Source organism: Polyergus mexicanus, unplaced genomic scaffold (genome assembly GCF_030449975.1).
Source record: "Polyergus mexicanus isolate NDT 795.1 unplaced genomic scaffold, iyPolMexi1.0 SCAF_21, whole genome shotgun sequence".
In the NCBI taxonomy this organism is placed as follows: Eukaryota; Metazoa; Arthropoda; class Insecta; order Hymenoptera; family Formicidae; genus Polyergus; species Polyergus mexicanus.
The window spans coordinates 2,792,505-2,807,322 of record NW_027223341.1 but is presented as its reverse complement, the minus strand read 5'-3'; the positions used below and the strand labels follow the sequence as shown (position 1 = coordinate 2,807,322).

The window sequence follows — 14,818 nt, the reverse complement described above, 5'->3', positions numbered from 1 at the left end:
CAATACAGAAGCGTTTTTTGATCGCTTGATCACTGGAGATGAAAAATGGGTCTTCTATGATAATCCAAAACGCAAAAGGCAGTGGCTCTCTCCGAATGAATCGCCACGAAGTACAGCTAAGCCAGGTTTACACCCCAAAGGGCGCTTTTGTGTGTTTGGTGGGGTATTCGCGGGGTCGTTCATTTTGAAGTGCTGAAACCTGGACAAACTGTGAATGCAGACCTTTACTGTGAACAATTGGATCGAATAAATCAATCTTTAATTGAAAAGTGCCCAGCGATTGTCAACAGAAAAGGCGTTATTCTGCAACACGGTAATGCAAGACCGCACTGCGCAAAACGAAACCTGGAAAAAATTAATGAATTGGGGTGGGAGGTATTGCTTCACCCACCATACTCGCCCGATATTGCGCCATCGGATTTCCATTTATTCCGATCGCTACAACATTTTCTAAGTGGCAAAAAATTTGAAAATTTGGATGATGTCCAAAATGCCAATTCCAGATATTTTGCTCAAAAACCAATTGATTTTTATCGATCCGGCATTGAAAATTTGCACACTAGATGGATGGCAAAAGTTTGTTGATAACGAGGGTGATTACATCATTAATTAAAAATAAAAACTTGTTAAAAATTTATCTGTTTGAATTTAATGTAAAAAAACGACATTACTTTCCGGTCCCCCTAATACTTAGCGTCGCGACGTTACCACATCGCTTGATAACATCAGAAATTATATATATAAAATGGCATTTCGAACAATGGAACAAGAGGGTGTTATCGAACCCTAATCAGCGCCTGGAGTTCTCTTATCGTTCTGGTCAAAAAGAAGGACGGTGCCTACAGCTTCTGCATAGACTACCGGAAGCTGAACGCGGCATCCGAAAAAAACGTATACCCGCTGCCACATATTACGGCCACGCTCGACAAGCTGCATGGAACCAAATATCTGTCCACGCTTGACCTCAAAAGCAGGTATTGGCAAGTGCCGCTCACTCCGTTCAGCCGGCCTGCAATCGCATTTACCGTGCCTGGCCGAGGCTTGATGCAATTCAGAGTGATGTCCTTTGGCCTGCACTCGGTACCCGCTACCTTCCAACGGCTGTTCGACGCGATACTCGGGCCGGAGCTCGAACTGCTATCTTGGTGTACCTCGACGATATTATTATCTCTAGCCATACGTTCGAGGATCACCTACGGCACCTATCCGAGGTGTTTCACCGCCTACGCCAAGCACGGCTCCGCCTCAATCCGGACAAATGTCATTTTTGCCGGACGAGCCTCCGTTACCTCGAGCACGTTATAGACCGCCAGGGTATCCGCACAGACTACGAAAAAGTGAGCACCATTTCGAATTGGCCAGCACCGACCACCGTAAAGAAGGTACGCCAATTTCTGGGGTGGCCTCATTGCCGACTTTTCGACCCTTGCCGATAGAGCCGCGCCTTTCATCAGGTTGACCCATAAAAAAGTCAAATGGACGTGGACGGACTACAAAGAAGCCGGTTTTCGAAGGCTGAAGAAAGCCCTGACCACCACGTCGGCCCTGGCCTGTCCGGACTTTTTGAGGCCATTCATCCGCCAAACCGAGCAAACGGTCTGGGGGCCGTACTAACTCAGCACCTTGACGAGGGAGAGTGGGTTATCGCTTATGCCAGCCGAACCCTCAACGCCGCGGAGCGTAATTACAGCGCTACCGAATTAGAGTGCCTGGCAGTCGTCTGGGGCATTCGGCGGATGCGCGAGTACCTGGAGAGGTATCTTTTCACGGTCCTGACCGACCATCAGGCCCTCCGCTGACTCCAGTGGATCAAAGAACCTACCGGCTCTTTAGAGAGATGGATATTCAAACTCCAACAACACGATTTTGATATCCAATACCGCTGAGGCGCCCTTAACCGAATAGCCGATGCCCTGTCTCGTACACCCAAGTACAACGTCGTCACGCGGCAACCAACGTGCCGCTGGTACCGCCGCATGCTCGCAGACATAAAAGCAAGGCCTGCCGACTTGCCCGACATTCGAGATGGCCAACTCTATCGGCATATCCTGACCTAGACTTTGGGGAAACACCGTCCGAAGACCAATGGAGGCAATGCGTCCCAACCGAGCAACATCCTCCTTGCTCGGCCGAATGCACGACGATCTGGCAGCAGGGCAGCTGGGTACCGTGAAAACCATCGCTCGCGTTGCGTCGCTTTACTACTGGCCCGGCATGTTTAGGGACATCACTCGCTACATTAGGAAATGCCCGACGTGTATAGCGCACAAGGCTTCGCAGCAACGACTGGCCGGAACTCTGTGCGCAACCGTCTACACCACGCCCTGGCAACAAGCGGCCGTCGATTTGGTTGAGCCACTACCGAGGTCCACATCTGGCTCTTAACGATGCAGGACCGATTCAGCAAGTGGATCGAGATGGTTCCATTACGCCGAGCCACCACCGAAACCTTAGCTTGCGCCGTGATCCACCATCTCATCTATCGCCACGAGTGTCGGACAATATTCATATCCGATAACGGGACTCAATTCACGTCCCAACGGTTCAAAACCCTCCTCGCCGCCTTTGGTATAGGACACCAGAAATCACCCGTATACCATATGCATTCCAGTGCAACCCGGTAAAACGAGCCAACCGCATGGTTAAAACTATGATCGTCCTATATGTGGGGAAACGTCATAAAAACTGGGACGAACAGATCGCCGCGCTACAATTCGCAATCAATACAGCAAGATATGAGGCCACGGAATACACCCCAGCGTACATTCTCCATGGGCGCGAGGCGCAATCTCACTCGGAGGATCAGAGATCGCCGGCCCCCGCTCCAAGTCCGGACATAAACCGGAAGCGACTCGAGGAGGCCTTTGAGGTGGTCCGAATCCATAGCTCGCGCGTTCCAAAGGCAGGAACACCATTATAACCTGCGCCGGCGCGACTGGCGTCCACGAATAGGCGAGCAAGTCTGGAAACGCGATTGACCACTTCCCAGCAAGAGCGACGCGTTTAACGCCAAGTTGGCCCCCAGGTACATCAGACCCCTGGAAGTCCGGAAGATCCTGTCACCGTCGTCCTGTCGACCTTCGCGACGCCAAAGAGAAGTGGCATCGGCACGTTCACGTGCAAGATTTGAAACCGGCCCCGAGCACCGACGACGAACATCCTGAGCCGGAGAGTTAAGCCAACACCACCGGAGGACAACGCCATCCCACGCCCTCCCACCAGACTCGCCAATGAGACCTCCCCGCGTCTAGATTTAAAAAGAGGGGTGGTGTAACGACACCGTTACTAGCGGCTTCGCGAGCCGACCAGCCGCTCGCATTTCCTGAGGCTCGGCGCCTATGACGCCCCTAAGCTCCCACACCCGTGTCGCGGCTCCTCCGTGGAGCCACCCCACTACGCGCCGACTCGCGTGAGTGGGAGGCCGACCGCCAGTATATAAGGCGGTCCGACAAGCGTAGCGTTACCAGTTCCCGATCCTGAATCCTCTCATTAAGTCCAGATGCAAAACTACCTCTCGTGTTACACCAGGTCACGGGCTACCCGTGGTTATGCCGGGCTACCCGGTTACTGGGACGGCGCATTCTTAGAAAGTAAGACCGTTTCGCGTACACCGCATCCAGATTAGACCGTAAGACCGTTCTGCGTATATCACGATCAAACCAGACTAGACCGTAAGACCGTTCTGTAAATATCGCGTTCAGATTAGACCGTAAGACTGTTCCGCGCATGTCGCGACCCGACCAGATTAGACCGTAAGACCGTTGTAAATATCGCGTCCAGTTAGACAGTAAGACCGTTCCGCGCATATCGCGTCCAGACTAAATTGTAAGACCGCTCCGTACCGATACCGCGACCTGATAGCTTGTAAGACCGTTTTGTACATATACCGTGGCCGAGCCCCGTACTTGTAGAATTAATTAGCTCCTTTAGGATAACCACCCGCGTCGCGCTAACTCCACCTTTATACGTAGCCTTTAGACTACACTAGCGTGCTAGTCTTTCTAAGGATAAGACGCAGAATGTGCCGACACCCCGTCCTTCTAAGGATAAGGCGATCAGGCCGTTGGAACCACATTAAGGGCCATAAATTATTTTTTCATTAAATACTTTTTGAGTTATTTTATGTTTTAATCTGACAAATTTTGATATAAAAATTAAAATATCTTGTAAAATACTTAGTTTTTGATAATCTTACCGTAATATTTTTATGTACAGAATAATGAGACAAATCAATTAGTGTAAAGAAAAAAACAAATAATTGTTTAAAAAATACATTGTAAATAATTATATACTTTTTTTAAAAACAATTATTTTTGTGACCTTCACGTGATCTTCACGCAACTATTCAAGGTCAAATTAATGACACCACCTTATCCCCCTTAAAGCCATACAACTTTTGTCTGAAACATTTTTCCATATTTAAAGCCGTTTCCAAGATTCAAGGGTGAGGTCAGACTTTAGAGATACCCTGTATAGACTGCGCGTCTCTACATTTCCCTCTACATTTTTATTCAGAACGCGTCAAAAAATAGAAAGAGTCTGTCTTTGTCTAACTTGGAAAGAGAAAACTAGAAGGGATGGAAAAGATGAAGATAGAATGGTGATACAAAGTATGCTATCTCTGTCTAATACTTGACGATCCCCACTCCTTAATATTTGGTCTAGATATACTATGTCTATGTTTCTATCACAAAAAGCCAAAAAGCATTGTCGGTAGATCGCACAGTGGTCCCAAACCCCGAAAAGCTGGCCAAAAGTCGAAAAATAAAGTTTCAATTTAGTTTCAATTTTGACTGTTGGATTGGATAGAGGAAAGGTTTAAATGTCGTGAACCGGGGTCAGGAAGAGAGAATTGTGTATATCTACTTTTATACAGCCAATACAAAAGTGACATTCGAATGAGTAACACGCAAGGAAAAATTAACCTTGTATTTAAAAGTATACCAAAATTCGCACGTTTCACCGATTTGAATTTTATAAAATGGATCTTTCAGTTGAAACTAATGTTACGTCCAGACTCGAGGAAGGATGAGTCGACGGAAGGGCGCAACAACTATCTTTTATTTTCCCGAAGTTAAACGTCTCGTGGCGTTCGGAATCGGGTCGAACGAACTGATAGGTCCGCAAAGCAGGTAAACGACCGTTCGGATCGCTATTACGCTGCTTATTCAGACGTTCGTTCGGTGGTCCCTTTTCGGTCAGGGAATTTAATCCCTTTTACGCGGGATGGGACCTAGTGCGATCTTCGTACTGGGATCGAGAGAGGGGTTAAGAAATGTTTAATTAATGAAAAAAAAATATAATTTTATTCATTATAAAAACAAAAGTTAGAATACATGATATAATATATATATGTAGGAAGTGCTTACATTATCGTGTGAGTGTGAGTGATTGTGTGTGGTTGAGCTTATCGCTCCGCGGGTGTTACAATGGTACGGAGGGCATCAGTCAGAATGACGAGGGAAAGTCTCTACCGTTAAATTTTAGGTTCTGACTGGTTAATACAATGTAGGTTTAATAATAAAAAAAAAATTAAAACATGTATGTGTATGTGTGAGAGTGAGAAAGAGGATGCGGTATGAAGGAGGGAGAAAGAGAGAAGGGGGAATTTTTAGGTTTGGTTAATCTTGGTAAGATGAGTCGGCTTCCAGGTCGGGCAATTCGTTGCAAAACTCTTCTATCGCTTGGTCGAATTCCGACTCTGAAAGGTGCGGGGAAGTTGGGGGTGAATTGTTAAGGAGGACAGTAGATAGAGAGGAGAATGAACGAGGGGAAAGCGGAAGTTCGGTGACTTCGGGGAAGTAGATTGGGGAGTAGCTGGGGGAGGGGTAGTTAGACGAGAGGGGAAGAGTGGGTCTAACAGATATTGTTGTTGAACTGTTATTGCGAGTAGCGCAGAATCGGCATTTTACCGACGTTCGAGTCCTCCGACTCCTGCGAATGACTGTTTGGCTTGGACTGCCGGATCTGGTTTTCACTATGAAAACCAGCGTTAATATAATATACGTAATGCGTTATATCTCACGAGGGTTAATAGCGTAAATTAAATTGGACGAATGTGACTTACTTTTTGATTCGTAGGTGAAGGTGTGGAGTCTCTTAATGTGCCGGATTGCCGGGTTCCAGATTAGCCAGGCGATGAGTGCACTGGTATAATTTTTTTTGTAGTTTTCGCGGTGCCACGGCACTTAATGAGACTTATGTTAACTGAAGACGCACGCACAGAATAAAACAAGTGTTAAGTAAATGAAGTGGTAAGCAGGTGCTAAGTAAGACTGTGTGTGGCCCTTTGGGTCCTCTTTTTATATCTCTTTTTTAGGGGTGTATTCTAATTTCTAAGAGTGGGAATCTTCCAAGTCTCTAACGAATTAAAAATTATGCCAGTGCCCTCGTTAGGCGGGGTGTTTCTCCTACTTTTCGAATTTTTACTCGTGGTGATCGTCGATTGGTGATCTCGATATCAGTTGAGCATTAGATTTCCCTTGCGCACGTGATCTGATTAGAAAGGGTCTTAATATCGTTACTGGATATGTCGTCACATGAGTTTCATCATTATTGATTTAGTTACGTTTGTCAGATATTTTCTTAGAGGGAATTTTATTATCTTTTTGATATCAATTTATTCTTCCGTTGGAAAATTCTATTTCGAGGATATCTACTGATTTTTATTTATTTTTAGGCGACTGGCGCGGTTTCGTCACCGGTCTCTCGCGTCTTTCCCACGGTTCCTCATAGATATTGATATTGATAAGTGACTAAATGTTTAAAGAAATACGTGGCGCAAGATGCTCTATTTACTGAACGACTTATTTTTATCATCGATCGATTATCGTTGCCGCAACATTGCGGTAGGAAGGAATCGTGGAGTCGCCAGGACGTAACACCCCCGGCCTTAGACAAATGTTGGGGAGGAGCCCGACATTTGCAAAGATTAAACAGATTCCTTCCTTTCGCAATTAACTAAAGTATCCTAATTATATATGATTTCGGGCATGCTGGTTGGTTTATTAAGAAGGAGGAAAGAGAAGGCGACCACCAAAACCCCTTCCTTCTTTCCTTCGTCCTTCTTTTACTTTTTCAATTAACTATTATTATTATTATTATTATTATTTTTTTATATATATATAATTCTTATACAAAACTATCTTTTCTTATATGTGCCCATATATGGCGTAAGAGATAGAGAAAAACTACATATGTCATAATGTTTACCTGACCATTATTGATAAGGTTGGGTCTTCGGCTGGAGGGTTTTATTGCCCTGTGAGAGAGATAGGATATTCCCTTTTTTTTCTTCTTCCCTCTTGTGTTGTTGGAGTCATCTGAACAGCATATGTTCTGCTTGTCGGGAAGGTTTTTGATATTTGGCTTGGATTCTCGTTTATTACGAGCAATTAGCCATTGACTAGGATTCCATGTTGAATCCCATAATAGAATGTCCAAGCTTCATTTGCCTGGATCTGAGTTAAAAGTAGATTTGCTGATAGATATGCAATGATGACTTGTCAATTGACAAACGCTGGAATAGATTTTTTCTGACATGTTTTACATGTATATATATATATCTCTCTCTGTAGCTTGCTGATATCAGTTGACATCACCTTTTTGTAACTATCGGTCAAGTAACGCTGTTCTATAGTGTTAGAAAAGATAGTTTTGGTTTTGTTAGTTAATTAATAAAATACGGTAATGCTATACTATATATATATAATGGTATATATATATATATATTTTTTTTTTTTTTTTTTTGAGTTTATTGAGATATATTTTTTTCTTTGTTCAAGATCGAACATATTTGCTTCGCGTTATTCGTTCGCTTTAGTTCTCATGTCAAACGGCCGTGAAATTCCTGCGTGTTTACTTGTCGCGGTATCGCGGAAGGACGAGAGAGAGAGAGAGAGCCTAGCGCGTTCGTATGTTTTCGTTCGCTCTCTTTCGCGTATGTTTCGAATGTTTCCTGTCGCTCTCCGGCTAAGTGCGTGATCATGCTCTACGAGAGTGACCGAAAGGAATGTCAGTTTTTATAATTTAGTCCGTAGTTGCCGATCCTATTTGGGATCATCTACAGTTTAGTTCCTCTTGGAAGGCCGCACGCGACACATCGCATCAGCAGTGTCGCGAACGCAAGTTTCGCGTCTTTCGCCAGCGGCAGCGATATTCCGAACCGCTTGCCCTGCACCAGTGCGGAAACCAAATACAAAAAGTGCGGGCGATTGAATCGTGCCGAGTGCACCGCCGCCGCGCTTGACTCTATATCGTCGGCCCTGCCCCGCGCTCGCGGCTCAGGGCGCGTTTCGATCTTCAGGACTCTGTGTCGCTCTCCATTAAGCGCAATTATTATTGTGACGATCGACGGGAAGACTCGCGTCTGAGGTGCGTAAACGCGATCGCGCTGGCTATCCCGCGCCCCGACAAGATTTCCGCTCTCGCGTTACCGCTCGGTTACCGAGCCGGACATTACGTCACAACATAAGTCGCTCGTCAAGATTTCCGTCAATCGTCGGATTCGCGCCTCAGCGTTCCGTCAGTTTCAATTCCCGTCGGCCGCCTCATGTAACTGTCTGTGCAATAAAGTATTCTGTCAGTGCCTGTTATACTTTGTGTTTCGTCATTCTCGCATCCCCTTCCGATCCGATAGCGATTCATATCGCGCAACGTTCCCGATCGCGTGCCTCTCTCGAGGCTTGTGCCGGTATTCGCATTCGCATTCTCGCGGCGCGGGGATCCTCCTCCGCTCGCGAACATATTGCTGGTCCTTCGAGCCGGATCGCCGGGACGTGTCGGATCACGGGAGTTTAGTGACAAAAATCGCAAGTTACTTCGGCAATCATGCAGGATCTCCTGCAAAAGCAAGGCAGTGTGCAGCACTCGATCGAGCGTTCGCTCTCAAACTTCAAGAAGATAGGAAAGTCGAACGTGACTGCTCCCACGATTCGGAGCAGACTCGCCCACCTCCAAGAAAGCTGGATGCTGTTCCAGGATGGGCACGCTCAACTACTCAAGGCCGTTCCTCTAGCGACTCGCCCTACTGTGAGCTACTTCAAGGACAACGTCCGCGATGCTGTGGAAGACATCTATCAACAGACGAGAGACTACATGACGAATTGGCTCGAGGAACTCGAGCCAATCGTAAGTGAAAATCAATCTCTTAATGCGAGTGTTGTCGGGCTTACGGATGCGTCCGCGTTAAATCTTTCTTATTTACCTCCCATTAAACTTCCACCGTTCGATGGCACATACTCAGACTGGGAGAATTTCCGCGATCGCTTTCTCACTCTCATCGTAAAAAACAAATCGCTGACGGACTTCGCGCGTATGCACTATCTTTCTTCGTCGTTGAAAGGTCGCGCTCTCGACGCGATAAGCAATATTCCGGTTATCGCGGATAACTTCTCAAGTGCATGGGACGCGCTTAGTCGGCGATTTGAAAATCCGCGCCGGCTTTTGGCGCATCACTTCAATACGTTGCTCGGATTGCCGGTGTCAAATAAAGAGTCGGCCTCGGATCTTCAATCGTTAATTGATAAAATTAATATTTCCGTCGCTTCCATGAAGCAGCTTAAACGCACGCCGAGTGAGTTATGGGACGACTTTCTCGTCCACCTCGCCGTGCATCGGCTTGATTCCGCGACGAGAAAAGCGTGGACCATAAGAGCGACTGACTCCGACACTCCGCCAACGTATGAAGCTCTGTGCGCATTTGTGAGAAACAGAATTCGAGCTCTTGACGAATGCACTCCTCAAGTGCATTCGAAATCCGGAAATGATCAAAAGGCCGTCGGCCATCAACGCGTTTCCGCCTCAACTGCGTCCGCGTCCTCGCCGATAACATGCCCGCTGTGTAGATCTAAGCATCTTGTAAATAAATGTTCGAAGTTTATCGCTCAGACTCCGATCCAGCGCCGCGAGACCGTGAAGTCCCTCAAACGGTGTTTCAATTGTCTAAGTTCTCTGCATTCCGTCCAAGAATGCAAAAGCCGATTTTCTTGTCGGTCGTGCAACAAACGGCATCACTCGATGCTGCACACTGGATCGGATTCTGAGCCAGGAATTTCCGTGTCTCCTGCGCAAGACACTCCGCCGCCGGTTCCGTCTCAAGTGCCGTCGGCTACGGTCCCGGCAGTCAATTCGCTTTCGGCATCCGCGGTTCTGCCCTCGCGACCGCGGGTCCTTCTCGCTACCGCGCGTGTTCACGTCGCGTCGGCCTCAGGCCATTCAGTGGTGGTCCGAGCTATGTTGGATCAAGGCTCGGAAGCCACCTTCATTTCTGAAGCCCTCGCTCAGACTCTTCGTTTACAACGCATTCGCATGCCTACGTCTATCTCGGGCGTCGGCGGATGCGCTGCCGGCACGGCTCGGCAAGCCGCTTACATTAAAATTTCTCCTCTCATTCCTTCCTCGGCGTATTTATCCGCCACCGCTCTCATACTTCCTTCGCTTACGGCTTATGCTCCTCATCGTGTCGTCGATAAATCCGCGCTCTCTCATCTCTACAACTTAGCGTGGGCCGATCCCGATCCGACCAGCACCGAATCAATCGATTTGCTCATCGGCGCCGATCTGTGTTGCGAGGCAATCCTCGAGGGGGTTCGAAAAGGACAGTCCGGATATCCCGTCGCTCAACAGACGATCTTTGGTTGGGTTATTTCCGGTCCCGTTCCGGATTCGGCGACGCGCTCCTCTCACACGGTTTCAGTGCATCATTGCACATCATTAATGTCCCTCTCGGAGGATATACAAAAGTTTTGGGAGATCGAGGAGCTCCCCTCGTCGCGCATCTACTCTCCTCAAGACGAGCAATGTGAAGCTCACTTTGTGGAGACTCACTCACGCGACGCAAGCGGGCGATATATTGTCCGCTTGCCGTTCAAATCTCCGCCGCCTTTAGCTATAGGCGACTCAAAACGCTCCGCTGAGCGTCTTCTACAATGCCTTCTCCGCCGCTTCAAGTCTCAGCCCGATCTTTACCACACTATCTCGCGTTCATGACCGAATACGAGACGCTCGGACACATGCGTCGTGTCGCGGATGACACCTTTTCGTCACACTCCGTTTATATTCCGCATCATCCAGTGACTCGCGCGGACAGTGCAACCACGAGGTTGCGCGTTGTTTTCAATGCATCGTACATTACCTCCAACGGGTCTAGTCTAAATGATCACCTACTCGTTGGCCCGAAGCTACAAACTGATTTGCGATCAATTATCGTCAACTGGCGGCAATTTCGGTATGTTTATATAGCGGACATTGCCAAAATGTACCGCCAAATTTTATTAGATTCTCGCGATGTAAATTTTCAGCGAATCAAGTGGCAGCCGGCTCAAGGTAACGCCCCGTGCGATTTTCAACTCCTTACAGTCACTTACGGCATGGCGTGCGCTCCGTTTCTCGCTTTACGCGTGCTCAAATGTTTGGGCGACGACGAGGGTAATCGATTTCCTCTTGCTGCCTCCATTCTCAAAACGCAGATTTACGTCGACGATGTCATTTTCGGTGACAATCAGATCGAGGCGCTACGCGTTAAGCGTGATCAACTCATTGCTTTACTTCGCTGCGGTCAATTTGAGCTTCGTAAATGGGCCAGCAACTCATCGGTCTTACTGGCGGATATCGATCCTTCGGATCACGGTTTAGCCTGTCATAAAGATCTCTCTGAAGGTGAGAGTGTCAAAGTGCTCGGTATCATTTGGAATCCCGCGAACGATGCATTTCAATTCAAAGTGTCAACGGAGCCTACAACTCCAAATACTAAACGGTCAATTCTGTCGGTGATCGCTCGATTGTACGACCCGCTCGGATGGGTCACTCCCGCGACCGTCGCGGCGAAACTCGTTATGCAACAGTTGTGGCGCGCAAAGATCGGCTGGGACGAGGTGATCCCGGATGCGATCATGGCGAGATGGCAAATTCTTTATTCTACGCTTCCAAATCTCAATCGTATAGTGCTCCCGCGGTGGATGAATTCTCTCTCCGATTCGGCGGAATTGCACGGCTTTGCGGATGCCTCCACCCATGCATATGCCGCCGCCGTTTATATGCGCGTGACGAATTCCGACGGTCGAGTTTTCGTCTCATTAATCGCGGGCAAATCTAAAGTCGCTCCGATTTCGCCTATGACCGTGCCGCGCTTGGAGCTTTCCGCCGCGCTCCTTCTTTCCCGGTTAATCACGTTCATTCGCGACGCGCTCAATTTGCATTCTGCTCCCTGCTTCGGATGGACCGACTCGACCATCGTCCTCGCGTGGCTTCGGTCTCATCCATCGCGATGGAAAACCTTCGTCGCAAATCGCGTTGCGAACATTCAGACTACATCACCATATGTGGTGTGGCGTCATGTGCCCACGGCGACGAATTCTGCTGATTGTGCCTCGCGGGGCCTTTCCAGCGCCGAACTCTTAAATCATCATCTATGGTGGGACGGCCCCCCATGGTTGAGACTGCCCTCAGATGACTGGCCCGCGGCGCCGGAGCCTCTCAGTGACGATTCTTCCGGAGAGGAGAAACTTCGCGTCTGTCACGCCGCTACTCCGCCGGTTCCGTGGGACCTCGCATCCCGTTTCTCGTCGTGGCCCAAATTGATTCGTGTGACGGCTCACTTATTTCGCTTCATTCATTACTGTCGGCGCCTTTCGCTCAATTCTACTCAGTTTCCTGGGGGCAGCGCACTTTCGGCCGCTGAATTCTCCAAAGCAAAAGTTTATTGGCTCAAGCAAATTCAATTCGAGTCATTCCCGGCGGAACTCCGCACGCTGCGCTCAGGAAACCCAGTATCTATCAAAAGCTCGCTCGCACCTCTGACGCCGTTTCTTGATCGCGACGGGTTATTGAGAGTGGGCGGACGCCTTCATTGCGCTCCGCTTCCGTACGACTCGCGTCATCCCATTGTTTTGACCAGCCACCCCCTCGTTCGGCTCATCGCGTCACATGCGCACCTCCGTTCGCTACACGGCGGGACTCAGCTGACACTCAGTGTTCTCCGGAAGGAATACTGGATCCTTCGCGCAAGGACGCTAGTCAAGTCTATTATTCATGCGTGCGTGCCGTGTGTCCGCGAACGCGCTGCGGTTCCGCAGCAATTAATGGGCAATCTTCCGGCCGTGCGGGTGTCCCCTCCGCCTAGGAGCTTTGCTCATTGCGGGGTAGATTACGCTGGGCCTATCAAAGTTCGTTCGGCTGCCGGTCGCGGAATTAAGTCCCACAAATCGTATGTCGCGCTTTTCATTTGTCTCGCTACTCGCGCCATACACCTAGAACTGGTCGGGGACTATTCTACCGCCGCGTTTATACAAGCTCTCAATCGCTTTAGCGCTCGCCGCGGACTTCCCCAGGCCATCTACTCGGACAACGGTACGACGTTTGTCGGCGCAGATCGCGAGCTTTCTAAAGCATATCGCAAGACGCTTCGGGATCCCCAGCTGCTCAACATCACCGCAGGTGATAACATAAGCTGGCACTTTATTCCGCCCTCCGCTCCTCATTTCGGAGGACTGTGGGAGGCCGGAGTAAAGAGTGTCAAATATCATCTCCATCGCGTGGTCGGGGATCACACTCTTTCTTTCGAGGAGCTTACTACGCTCTTATGCCAAGTCGAGGCATGCTTAAATTCCCGTCCAATCGCGCCGCTGTCTGACGAATTCGACGACTTTCAATTTCTGACCCCCGGTCACTTTTTGATTGGAGCCTCGATAACGGTCCCTCCGGAGCCGTCGGTTCTGGAATTGAAGGAAAATCGACTCTCGCGGTGGCAAACCGTTCGGCAACTCGCGGAGCGCTTTTGGAAATTGTGGTCCGCAGACTACATAAATACTCTACAGCAGCGAAATAAATGGCGCAAGCCGCACCCTCCGCTGTCCATTGGCAAAATCGTTCTCATTCGCAATCCTCTATTTCCTCCATGTAAATGGGAGATCGGCCGCGTCATCTGCGTTCATCCTGGTCCGGATGGCCTTCCGCGCGTGGCCACCGTAAAAACCGCGTCGTCGGAGTTTGTTCGCCCTATCGGTAAATTATGTCTGCTCCCGATAGACTTACCAGATGATTCAAATCTTCGGGCGGACAAGGTCTGACCTCCGGTTTTCGCGTAAATTCTAAGTCTCATCTCCCGAAGGACCCGCGCTCGCGATCGCTCTCGGCGTCGTAAAGCAGGTACTGTTAGTTTAACTTAAGGTTCTTCGCGATTTCTTTCGTTCTCGCTCTGCGTCTTTCATTTTCTATGCGTTTATTCGTTGCGATTACTCTTAAGTTATGCGATAATCTCGTAGGCTAAGTTCAATTCATAACTCGCGGTCATGTCATATTTCGATGTCAGTGCACCGCCTCTTTCTTTTCGCGCTCTCATTTGCGTGTATTTGCGATTCTATTGTGCTGTATTAGCAGTCACAATCGCGCGTTCTCGCGTTTCTAGTTTAAGTTTCTATTCGTTCAATTCTGCGTTATCACGCGTTTCTAGTTTTAGTTGGCGTTCTTAGCGTTAGTTCGTCAAGTGTTATTCGAAGTTTATTCTTTGCGTTTGGCGTTTTCTTCAAGTACTTCGCCGCGTCTTAATCTAAGTTATTTCGTCAAGGCGGGCGGCTCTTCAAACCAATGTATCTGTTGCTGTCCTTCGGGGACACCTCATGTAAGCTCTCGTCCTCCTAGATTCGCGGATCTAACCACGCGCCTAATTAACGTGTCTTCTATTTTGAAGCTAATATTGGAACGACGTTCCAAGGCGGGCGGTATGTTCAAGATCGAACATATTTGCTTCGCGTTATTCGTTCGCTTTAGTTCTCATGTCAAACGGCCGTGAAATTCCTGCGTGTTTACTTGTCGCGGTATC

General features: G+C 48.5%; 2 protein-coding genes across 2 annotated transcripts; both read left to right on the top strand.

Annotated features, from left to right (window-relative positions):
• Positions 1–8,829: 8,829 nt before the first annotated feature.
• Positions 8,830–10,989, top strand: LOC138942173 (uncharacterized). Its single transcript, XM_070312222.1, has one exon. The coding sequence runs from the start codon at positions 8,830–8,832 to the stop codon at positions 10,987–10,989; it is 2,160 nt and encodes a 719-aa protein (XP_070168323.1).
• Positions 10,986–14,066, top strand: LOC138942172 (uncharacterized). The gene has a single exon (XM_070312221.1). The coding sequence runs from the start codon at positions 10,986–10,988 to the stop codon at positions 14,064–14,066; it is 3,081 nt and encodes a 1,026-aa protein (XP_070168322.1).
• Positions 14,067–14,818: the final 752 nt, after the last annotated feature.